Source organism: Dreissena polymorpha, chromosome 9 (genome assembly GCF_020536995.1).
Source record: "Dreissena polymorpha isolate Duluth1 chromosome 9, UMN_Dpol_1.0, whole genome shotgun sequence".
In the NCBI taxonomy this organism is placed as follows: domain Eukaryota; kingdom Metazoa; phylum Mollusca; class Bivalvia; order Myida; family Dreissenidae; genus Dreissena; species Dreissena polymorpha.
In genome coordinates, this window is record NC_068363.1 from 72228249 (window position 1) to 72240637 (window position 12389).

Below are 12389 nucleotides of genomic sequence, written 5' to 3' on the forward strand. Positions count from 1 at the left end.
TGAGTGTGAAGGTAGCTTACCTGCAGTCCTTACTAAGATGGACATTGTGAGTGTGAAGGTAGCTTCCCTGCAGTCCTTACTTGTGTAAGATGGACATTGTGAGTGTGTAGGTAGCTTACCTGCAGTCCTTACTAAGATGGACATTGTGAGTGTGAAGGTAGCTTACCTGCAGTCCTTCCTTGTGTAAGATGGACAGTGTGAGTGTGAAGGTAGCTTACCTGCAGTCCTTACTTGTGTAAGATGGACATTGTGAGTGTGAAGGTAGCTTACCTGCAGTCCTTACTAAGATGGACATTGTGAGTGTGAAGGTAGCTTACCTGCAGTCCTTACTTGTGTAAGATGGACATTGTGAGTGTGTAGGTAGCTTACCTGCAGTCCTTACTTGTGTAAGATGGACATTATGAGTGTGTAGGTAGCTTACCTGCAGTCCTTACTTGTGTAAGATGGACATTGTGAGTGTATAGGTAGCTTACCTGCAGTCCTTACTTGTGTAAGATGGACATTGTGAGTGTGTAGGTAGCTTTCCTTACTTGTGTGAGATGGACATTGTGAGTGTGTAGGTAGCTTACCTGCAGTCCTTACTTGTGTAAGATGGACATTGTGAGTGTGTAGGTAGCTTACATGCAGTCCTTACTTGTGTAAGATGGACATTGTGAGTGTGTAGGTAGCTTACCTGCAGTCCTTACTTGTGTAAGATGGACATTGTGAGTGTGTAGGTAGCTTTCCTTACTTGTGTGAGATGGACATTGTGAGTGTGTGGGTAGCTTACATGCAGTCCTTACTTGTGTACGATGGACATTGTGAGTGTGAAGGTAGCTTACCTACAGTCCTTACTTGTGTAAGATGGACATTGTGAGTGTGTAGGTAGCTTACCTGCAGTCCTTACTTGTGTAAGATGGACATTGGGAGTGTGTAGCTAGCTTTCCTTACTTGTGTGAGATGGACATTGTGAGTGTGTAGGTAGCTTACCTGCAGTACTTACTTGTGTAAGATGGACATTGTGAGTGTGAAGGTAGCTTACCTGCAGTCCTTACTAAGATGGACATTGTGAGTGTGAAGGTAGCTTACCTGCAGTCCTTACTTGTGTAAGATGGACATTGTGAGTGTGAAGGTAGGTTACCTGCAGTCCTTACTTGTGTAAGATGGACATTGTGAGTGTGTAGGTAGCTTACCTGCAGTCCTTACTAAGATGGACATTGTGAGTGTGAAGGTAGCTTATCTGCAGTCCTTACTTGTGTAAGATGGACATTGTGAGTGTGAAGGTAGCTTACCTGCAGTCCTTACTTGTGTAAGATGGACATTGTGAGTGTGTAGGTAGCTTACCTGCAGTCCTTACTTGTGTAAGATGGACATTGTGAGTGTGAAGGTAGCTTACCTGCAGTCCTTACTAAGATGGACATTGTGAGTGTGAAGGTAGCTTACCTGCAGTCCTTACTTGTGTAAGATGGACATTGTGAGTGTGTAGGTAGCTTACCTGCAGTCCTTACTTGTGTAAGATGGACATTGTGAGTGTGTAGGTAGCTTACCTGCAGTCCTTACTTGTGTAAGATGGACATTGTGAGTGTGAAGGTAGCTTACCTGCAGTCCTTACTTGTGTAAGATGGACATTGTGAGTGTGAAGGTAGCTTACCTGCAGTCCTTACTTGTGTAAGATGGACATTGTGAGTGTGTAGGTAGCTTACCTGCAGTCCTTACTTGTGTAAGATTGACATTGTGAGTGTGAAGGTAGCATCCCTGCAGTCCTTACTAAGATGGACATTGTGAGTGTGAAGGTAGCTTACCTGCAGTCCTTACTTGTGTAAGATGGACATTGTGAGTGTGTAGGTAGCTTACCTGCAGTCCTTACTAAGATGGACATTGTGAGTGTGTAGGTAGCTTACCTGCAGTCCTTACTTGTGTAAGATGGACATTGTGAGTGTGTAGGTAGCTTACCTGCAGTCCTTACTAAGATGGACATTGTGAGTGTGAAGGTAGCTTACCTGCAGTCCTTACTTGTGTAAGATGGACATTGTGAGTGTGTAGGTAGCTTTCCTGCAGTCCTTACTTGTGTAAGATGGACATTGTGAGTGTGTAGGTAGCTTACCTGCAGTCCTTACTTGTGTGAGATGGACATTGTGAGTGTGTAGGTAGCTTACCTGCAGTCCTTACTTATTTGGGGCCTATCTAGTTAAGGTCAAGGGGTGGTATTCCAGAAACATCTTAAGTAATTTCTTAAATGATTTCACTTAAGTTCAAAATTACAATGTTTTGTATTTCTTTACTAGATAAGGAATCACATGTTTTTTTTGGTATTTTTAAAATATCATTGACATAATTATGTTATTTTGATGTAATTTTTGATGCCAAACTATTGATGTAGGAAATGAAACACTTAAGAAAATTTCCCAATTTAAGGATAAGAATAAAATTTAACTTAAGATGCTTCTGGAATACGACCTCTTGGACACTGTAACTAAAAGTAAAAATCAAGGATGTTTTAGTCCTTTAATGAGTTTGGATGGAGGTATTGCTCTTTAATTATGAGCAAACGTGTTTGTCAGGCTTTCATCTGATCCAACAAACTCTTCATATGTTTGCAGTTGGTCTGGTTGTCCAAAGAAAGCTGATCTCTCAACAGATGAAGGTTTGTATATTCAATATAGAAATTTCTTGTGTACAAAATTGAAAATGTAGTATGAGTACGTAGCTTACATGCTTAATTGGAATTGCATAATTAAAGTAAATTGATAAGTTAAATGTTGAAAATCTGGCTTCATGGCATTGCCACGTATTTTGTTGTATTGCAGCTCTTCTGCAAGTTTGTGAGATAATCTGTAATCATACATTTTCAAGTTTGTGAGATAATCTGTAATCATACATTTTCTCCAGATTCAGATGTGGGTTGATAGCTTTTCATAGCTAATGTTTCTTTGTTACACATGTACCGACTTAAAATAAAATTTGATTTTATTTGATTTGATTTGAATTCAGACATTCCCAAATGTGCCGGACCGTCGGACCTGACCGACGTTTTTAAGACAGGTCCAATTGAAAATGTCATGTTGCCGGTCCCAATGTCCCGTAAATAATATAAAAAAAACTGAAGTTTATTTATTTCATAGAATTAAAATCTGAAAATAAAAGAAATCTTACAAGAAATATGAGCAGTAAAAATTATGTATTTTGGTTTACATTCATAAGAATTAAATGAGCACCGGCACCAAACACTACTGAATAAATATGTCATCAGTTTTTACAGTTAAACGGAAACACATTCTGCAACTCAGATCGTTGGAATGGGGTCATTTACAGTTTGTTCCTGATCAAATTTACGCTTAATAGTGCATTGATTTATATATATTTGTGGCCAGTTTATTGACATTTGTAGCATGATTCTGAGTTGTCATATGATTTTACGGCCGTGAAATAGTTGTCAATACAATTTTCGTAATACCCATAAAGTGTTGTGTGCTTTTAAAAGTTATTCTGTTTCATTATGTTATTGATATCCCACATGTGTTATGTTGTTTTGGAAACTGCATTGATTCCTAACAAGAATAAATGCGTTTTTGTGTGTAAAAATAATTTATTTACATTCTTGAGGCACTGTCACAGTCTTTTTACTATCAACAATGCTTTTTTAACCAGGTTTTCCGAAGGAAAAAAATGGTTATTAAATAGGCGAATGTCAGCTGGCGGGCAGGCGGAACAAGCTTGTCCGGGCCATAGCTTTGTCGTTCATTGTGAGATTTTAAAATCATTTGGCACATTTGTTCACCACCATTAGACAGTGTGTCGTGCGAAAGAATTACATCGATATCTCCAAAGTCAAGGTCGCACTTTGAGTTCAAATGTCAAAAATTGCCATAAATGAGCTTGTCCGGGCCATAACTATGTCATTCATTGTGAGATTTTAAAATCGTTGGGCACATTTGTTCACCATCATTGAATGTTGTGTCGTGCAAAAGAATTACGTCGATATCTCTTAAGGTCAAGGTCGCCACAACTAAAAATAGATTGATTTTGAACCAAGGGGGGTAACAATGAACAACCAGTAACAATGCACATTTTGAGTTGTCTCCCTTTAGCAGACTTTTTTTTCAAATTGAAAACCGTTTTGTGACAAATTTGTCCCTTGTTTCTTAATGCGAGGAAAAGGCCTGGCCTTCAATTTCAGGGGGGGGGGGGGGGGGGGGGGGATATCTTACCATCTTAACATTTTGGGAAATGTGCATGATTTTAAAGAAATTAAGTTGGGGGAAGTGATCCTTCTAAAGAAGGGAAATCAAACCTGCAAAGTATCTGAAAACTTTAGTTTAAACAGAAATTTGCATACTAGTATACAACAATTGAATTTTTAATTTAGAAAATTCATTTATTTTCAACTAATTTTTGGTTTAAATATTGTTCTGTAGAATATTGTGAGTGTGTTGTAATTTTTTATTGTTTAGTGTTGTGTTACTTATTTTCCATTGCATTTTTCCAATTATCATTATGTCAATAAATTTGAGTCAGTGACATGATGTTTTGATCCTATGAATCAAAGTTCGGTCCTGCAAGTTTTTAAAGTCCACAAGACCGAATGTCCTGTGGACTAAATATTATACTTTTGGGAATGTCTGCAGATTATGTATTAAACATTATGTAAATGTATTTGGTAATTTATATCTTAATATATAAAATTTGTAGCAAATAGTTGGTATCTTTAAACACAAATGAAACTATGCTATTTCTACTCCATATATGTTACATTATTATACTTCACTTTGTTTGTCGATTGTAAAGTCTCATTTAGCAATCCCTGCACAATTTTAATATGCCATGATGCCATGAACGAAAGATGCAAATATACCCTGGGCGCATATGCATATAAAATTAGTTACATGAGTTACGAGTTGCCTCCCTCAAAGAGTGATGTCATCCTCTGAATTCAGCCTTAGATATATTACTCTTGCATATGGGTGCAATATTAACTTTGCGCCTCACCTCACAATGGAATTTTTATAATGGACAGAAAGAATATTATTGTCCCCTACCGGTGAAACTGCACTCCGTCTGTTTGTCGGTCTGTCTGTCAGTCAGTCCATCACACTTTTCTGGATCCTGCGAAAACTTTAAAAGTTCTTCATATTTTTAGCTCACCTGTCACAAAGTGACATGGTGAGCTTATGTGACTGTGTGATGTCCAGCGTCCGTTGTGTGTGCGTCCGTCCGTCCGTCCATCAACAATTTGTTTGTGTAGACAGTAGAGGTCACAGTTTTCATCCAATGTTTATGACATTTGGTCAGAATGTTTATCTTGATGAAATCTGGGTTGGGATTGTATTTGGGTCATTTGGGGTCAAAAACTAGGTCACTAGGTCAAAAACTAAAGTCAAATAATAGAAAAACCTTGTGTAGACAATAGAGGTCGCAGTTTTCATCCAATCTTTATGAAATTTGGTCAGAATGTTTATCTTGATGAAATCTGGCTTGGGAATATATTTGGGTCATCTGGGGTCAAAAACTAGGTCACTAGGTCAAAAACTAGGTCAAATAATAGAAAAACCTTTTGAAGACAAAAGAGGTCGCAGTTTTCATCCAATCTTTATGAAATTTTGTCAGAATGTTTATCTTGATGAAATCTGGGTTGGGATTGTATTTGGGTCATCTGAGGTCAAAAACTAGGTCACTAGGTCAAATAATAGAAAAACCGTCAACAATTTGTTTGTGTAGACAGTAGAGGTCACAGTTTTCATCCAATCTTTATGAAATTTGGTCAGAATGTTTATCTTGATGAAATCTGGGTTGGTATTGTATTTGGGTCATCTGAGGTCAAAAACTACGTCACTAGGTCAAATAATAAAAACCTTGTGTAGACAATAGAGGTCGCAGTTTTCATCCAATCTTTATGAAATTTGGTCAGAATGTTTATCTTGATTTGGGTCATCTGAGGTCAAAAACTAGGTCACTAGGTCAAATAATAGAAAAACCGTAAACAGTTTGTTTGTGTAGACAGTAGAGGTCACAGTTTTCATCCAATCTTTATGAAATTTGGTCAGAATGTTTATCTTGATGAAATCTGGGTTGTGATTGTATTTGGGTCTCCTGGGGTCAAAAACTATGTCAATAGGTCAAATATTAGAAAAATCTTGTGTAGACAATAGAGGTCACAGTTTTCATCCAATCTTTATGACATTTGGTCAGAATGTTTATCTTGATGAAAACTGGGTAGGGATTGTATTTGGTTAGTCAGGGGAGCGATTCAGGGCCATCCTGGCCCTCTTGTTTCATGAAACTTGAAACATGGATAGATGGCAATGAATATGGAGATTATGCACGTCATTTCATTTTGTTCCTACGTCAAAAACTATGGTTGCTAAGGCAACAAATATATATACAAGATTTTTTACTGACATGGTGGAGTTTTACCGGTAAGGGACCCTATTGCTTGGCAATCTCTTGTTTTAATTTAAAATGATTATCCTTGTGTTTTTCAGTGGCACGGCTGGAAAACAGAACAAATCAAGGGTAAGTGACATTTTGTTCACTGACATTTGTGTTTTAACTCCCCTTTAACTACTGCCTGGATCTCGCTCAAACGTTTACTGTGGATTTATATTTATGTGGAATTAATCTCTTTTTTTTACGAAGGGAACATTTGCTGCTAAGAGTTTAAGCAGATTTATGTACCTTTGTGTTTTTATGCCCCCAAAGGGTGGCATATAGTTTTTTAACTGTCCGTCAGTCTGCCTGTCAGTCAGTCAGTCAGTCTGTCCGTCAGGCCGAAAACTTTAACATTGTTCATAACTTTTTCAATATTGAAGATAGCAACTTGATATTTGGTATGCATGTGTATCTCATGGAGCTGCACATTTTGAGTGGTGAAAGGTCAAGGTCATCCTTCAAGGTCTGAGGTCAAATATATGGCTTCAAAGCGGTGCAGAAGGGGGCATTGTGTTTCTGACAAACACATCTCTTGTTCCAAAATAGAATACATGGTCCCAAAGTTTTGTGTGTTCAACTCCTCTCTAACCGCTGGTTGGATCTTGCTTCAACTATCACATTTGTAGGACCTTAATGCATCAATAATTTTAAAGAAAGCACTTTTACCTGCTTGTCTGTTTTTTAGCTTACCTGATTGCTCAGGTGAGCTTTTGTGACTGGTCTTTGTCCATTGTCTGTCTGTCCGTCTGTCCACATTTGTTCGTTAACACTCTAGAGGCCACATTTATTTCCGATCGTCATGAAACTTGGTCAGAAGCTTTGTCCCAATGAAATCTCAGTCGAGTTAGAAACTGGGTCGTGCAGGGTCAAAAACTAGGTCACTAGGTAAAAAAAAAAGAAAAAAAACTTGTAAACACTGTAGAAGTCACATTTCATGCCCAATCTTCATGTAACTTTGTCAAAATGTTTGTCTTAATGATATGTTGGTTGAGTTCAAAAGTGGTTCTGGTCCATTGAAAAACATGGCAGCCAATGGGCGGGGCAGTTTTCCTTATTTGGCTTTAGAGAAACCTTGTAAACACTCTGGAAGTCACAATTTTTGCTCAATCATCATGAAAGTTAATCAAAACATTGGTTTTATTGATATGTCGGACAAGTTCGAAAATGGTCCAGATCGGTGAAAAAACATGGCCGCCAGTGGGCAGGGCATTTTTCTCTATATGTATATAGTGAAAACATGTGAACACTCTAGAAGTCACATTTTTTGCCCAATTTTCATGAAATTTGGTCAGTACATTTGTTTCCTTGATACGAGAGTTGAGTTGGAAAATGGTTACGGTCAGTTGAATAACATGGCTGCCAGGGGGTGTGGGGGGGGGGGGGGGGCAGTTTTCTTATATTTTTTATATAGTAAAAAAAAAGCTTGTGAACACTCTAGAAGTCACATTTTTTTCCCAATCATCATGAAACTTGGTGAAAAGATTGGTTTTATATATATCTCAGATGAGTTTGCAAATGGTCCCAATGGGTCAATAAACATGGCTGCCAGGGGGGTGGGGCAGTTTTCCTTATGTGACTATATAGAGAGAAACCTTGTGATCGAACACTATAGAAGTCACATATTTTGCCTAATCATCGTGAAACTTAGTCAATACATTGGTTTTATTGATTTCTTGGACAAGTTGGAAAATGGCTCAGATCGGTGAAACACACTTTTTAGCTCACCTGATTGCTCAGGTGAGGTTTTAGGATTGGTCTTTGTCCGCTGTCCGTTTGTCCATATTGGTTTGTAAACACTCTAGCATTCACATTTCTCAAGCATTCTTTATCAAAGTTGCTGAAAGATCTCAGTCAAGTTTGATGATGATCAAAATCACATAATTAATGCCATAATTATTGCCCTTAGATTGTCCAAATTTTCATTATATTATACAAAATCCTTGAAAGCAAAGTTTGATGTTTGGTAAGGGGGTCAACTCAAAATGTAGGTCACCATTTCAAATCTTACAAAAACAAAAACACTCCCTACGCCAGAGTTTTGGTTCAATAATGAAGAAACTTGACCAGGATGTTTGTCTGGTCAATATCTAGGTCAAGTTTGACATTAGGTAAAGATTGAATGAACTGACTCCTCTCAGGTTTGCAAACTAGGGCCATCTTGGTCCTCTTGTCTAATATCTAAGTCCCACAATTTTGTGTTTTCAAGTCCTCTTTAACGTCTCAGGAACTTGCTGAATGACCTTATGTAAAAAGTATCTTTAAGAAAGGAATTTTGGCTGTGAAGAGTTTTGTCACTATATTGCCTTGTGTATTTTTTTGCAATATAGAGAATATAGAGAGTCACAACTTTTTATGCTCCCAAATCGAATGATCAGGGGTTATATTGTTTTTGGCCTGTCTGTCTGTCATTGTATGTGTGTATTTGTCCCAAAACTTTAACCTTGCTCATAAAATGAAAACTCTTGGGTCTATGTTCTTTAAACTTCACATGTACATGCATCTCATTGAGATCTACAATCAAACATGGTTTGAGGTCACTAGGTCAAAGGTCAATGTCACTGTGACCTTTACATTCAAAATATAACATTGTTTCTAAAATAGCTGCCGTGCAGCTTCAAAGCGCAGTAGGGGGAATTGTGTTTCACAAATGCAGTTCTTGTTTATTTTTGTTTTTACTTCCTCTTTAACCACTGGGTGAATCTTGCTCAATCTTTCACAGTTAATGACCTCAATGTGTATATTTATTCTTAAAAAAGGAATTTAAACGGCAACTTGTTTTGGTTAAATTATGCCCCTTTATATTTTTGCCCACTATAGAATATATAGTGGATTTGTTGTATCAAAAAAGTGTTAGAAGCATGTCTTTAACACATTTCTAGTTATATACATTTGTATGCTGGTATGTTATAAACATTAACTTTTGTACTGTTCATTGTCAATAAATGTAGTGTCCCCCACCCTCCTGACAAGCATATTCTCCAAGGTTATATGTCATATTCTGTGACACGTCTTGTTGTATACTGAAATGAAGAGATTTTCAATTCAATGTTTGTGTGTGTGAATATTTTCAGTTGTCCCACCCCTGGTTGCAGTGGCCAAGGTCATGTGAGAAGAAAGCGATCTTTGCACAGAAGGTGAGATTTCCTTCCTGGATTCATAGGGTTAAGTGGGAAACTATGAGTCGCGTTCTGAGAAAACTGGGCATAATTCATGTGCGTAAAGTGTCACAATCCGCACAGGCTAATCAGGGAGGACACTTTCCGCTTTTATGACTTTTTTCGTTAAAAGTCTCCACTGAGCAAAAATCCAATTTAGGAGGAAAGTGGACTGCACAGGCTAATCTGGGACGACACTTTTCGCACATGCATTATGCCCAGTTTTCATATAATGCGACTCCTATTTGAGCTGTGCTCTGGAAATATTGGGCCTAATATTTTCGCATAGACATGACTTTTGTTAAAGGGATCTTTTCACGGTTTGGTAAATTGACAAAATTGAAAAAAGTTGTTTCAGATTCGCAAATTTTCGGTTTAGTTATGATATTTGTGAGGAAACAGTATTACTGAACATTTGCCATGGTCTAATATAGCCATTATATGCATCTTTTGACGATTAAAAAACCTAAAAATTATAAAGGGTTGCAACGCGAAACGATTGAATTATTTGGATAGTTCTGTTGTTGTCGTTTAAATTTGTGAAACTATCAAGTTTGCTTATATAACGTTTAAAATACACATCTCATGTATGCTTGGCAGGATAGCTCAGTTGGCTAATGCGTTTTTACTTCAGGATTCCCGGGATCACTGGTTCGAGCCCTGCTGCGGGCTTTTTTTTCCTTTTTTATGCCCCCCTTCCAAGAAGAGGGGGTATATTGCTTTGCTCATGTCGGTTGGTCGGTCGGTAGGTCGGTCGGTCCGTCCGTCCACCAGGTGGTTGTCAGACGATAACTCAAGAACGCTTGGGCCTAGGATCATGAAACTTCATAAGTACATTGATCATGACTTGCAGATGACCCCTATTGATTTTGAGGTCACTAGGTCAAAGGTCAAGGTCACGGTGACCCAAATAGTAAAATGGTTTCCGGATGATAACTCAAGAACGCATACACCTAGGATCATGAAATTTCATGGGTAGATTGATCATGACTCGCAGATGACCCCTATTGATTTTGAGGTCACTAGGTCAAAGGTCAAGGTCACGGTGACCCGAAATAGTAAAATGGTTTCCGGATGATAACTCAAGAACGCATACGCCTAGGATCATGAAACTTCATTGGTAGATTGATCATGACTCGCAGATGACCCCTATTGATTTTGAGGTCACTAGGTCAAAGGTCAAGGTCACGGTGACCCGAAATAGTAAAATGATTTTCGGATAATTCAAGAACGCATATGCCTAGGATCATGAAACTTTATAGGTAGATTGATCATGACTCGCAGATGACCCCAATTGATTTTCAGGTCACTAGGTCAAAGGTCAAGGTCACGGTGACCCGAAATAGTAAAATGATTTTCGGATGATAATTCAAGAACGCATATGCCTAGGATCATGAAACTTCATAGGTAGATTGATCATGACTCGCAGATGACCCCTATTGATTTTGAGGTCACAAGATCAAAGGTCAAGGTCACGGTGACCCGAAATAGTAAAATGATTTTTGGATGATAACTCAAGAACGCTTTTGCCTAGGATCATGACACTTCATAGGTACATTGATCTTGACTTGCAGATGACCCCTATTGATTTTCAGGTCACTATATCAAAGGTCAAGGTCACAGTGACAAAAGTCGTGTTCACACAATGGCTGCCAGTACAACGGACAGCTCATATGGGGGGCATGCATGTTTTACAAACAGCCCTTGTTAAATTTTATTTTTGATTTTTTATTGGAGCTTTAAAAATTTACTGTTTTCATTTATCAATATAAAGCATTTAATAACTTCAAAGCATGCACAATTTGTGAAAAGGGGATTTTTTTTACACAAATAAATCCATAAAAGCGGAAGATAACATTCATGGTTTACCTGTACTGACTGCACTGTCTAATCTGTGACGATACTTTATGTGCATGCATTGAGTCCTGAGTTACTAGATCATTTGTATCAGAAACTGAAATGTTGATCAACTTAATAGTTGCATGCTCATTCCTCTCTTTATATCAATTTAATATTGGTTGTCTGGTAGGACTGATAATTTCTTGTTGTCCCCTACCGGTCAAACCGGAGGGGACTTATGGTTTGCGCTCTGTGTGTCTGTCTGTGTGTCTGTCTGTCACACCTTTCTGGATCCTGCTATGTTCTTCACATTTGTTCATGAAACTTGTAAACATGGACAAATGGCAAGATGGAGATTATGCACATCATTTCATTTTGTTCCTACATCAAGAATTCTGGTTGCAATGGCAACAAATAAACTAGAAATATTGCTGAAAATGGTGGAGTTTCACCGGTAGGGGCCATATTGCTTGACAATAGTCTTGTTATATTAAGGCCTAGAATATGTTGTTAGATTAAAAGGATAGTATGAAAAATAAAATGTTCTCTTAAAATGTTGTTGACTAGTGTAGAATATTGGTGGCTTTTTTGCAGCCATGGAATCCATCATGTCTTTTTTCGCCCTTTCAGAGTGAGATGCATTAAACACTGCAAGTCTGTTTGCAGATCTGCAATGTCTCATAGCTTGTGTTTTCAAGACTTTTAATTAGTGGATGGATCTAACTTCAAATTTCACAATTGAACGACTTTAATGTATAGTTGACCACAGTACTCCAGCTAGACGTTAACCTTAGTGTTAAGATGATCATAAAGAAATAATTTTTGCTGCAACCAGTTTTTAGCTCACCTGAGCACATCGTGCTTATGGTGAGCTTTTGTGATCGCTTTTTGTCTGTCGTCCGTTGTCCATTGTGCGTTGTCAACATTTGCCTTGTTAACTCTCTAGAGGCCACATTTATTGTCCAATCTTCATGAAATTTGGTCAGAAGA

The 12389-nt window shown here is 38.0% G+C and overlaps 1 protein-coding gene across 1 annotated transcript in view; it reads left to right on the forward strand.

Moving 5' to 3' along the window:
• Positions 1 to 12389, forward strand: part of LOC127846161 (myelin transcription factor 1-like) — a 97411-nt gene that overhangs the window by 27253 nt on the left and 57769 nt on the right. Inside the window, exons 7-9 of the mRNA XM_052377337.1 lie at positions 2580 to 2623; positions 6459 to 6489; positions 9477 to 9539. Coding sequence (XP_052233297.1) covers positions 2580 to 2623; positions 6459 to 6489; positions 9477 to 9539 — 138 coding nt within the window. The remainder of the gene's footprint in view (positions 1 to 2579; positions 2624 to 6458; positions 6490 to 9476; positions 9540 to 12389) is intronic.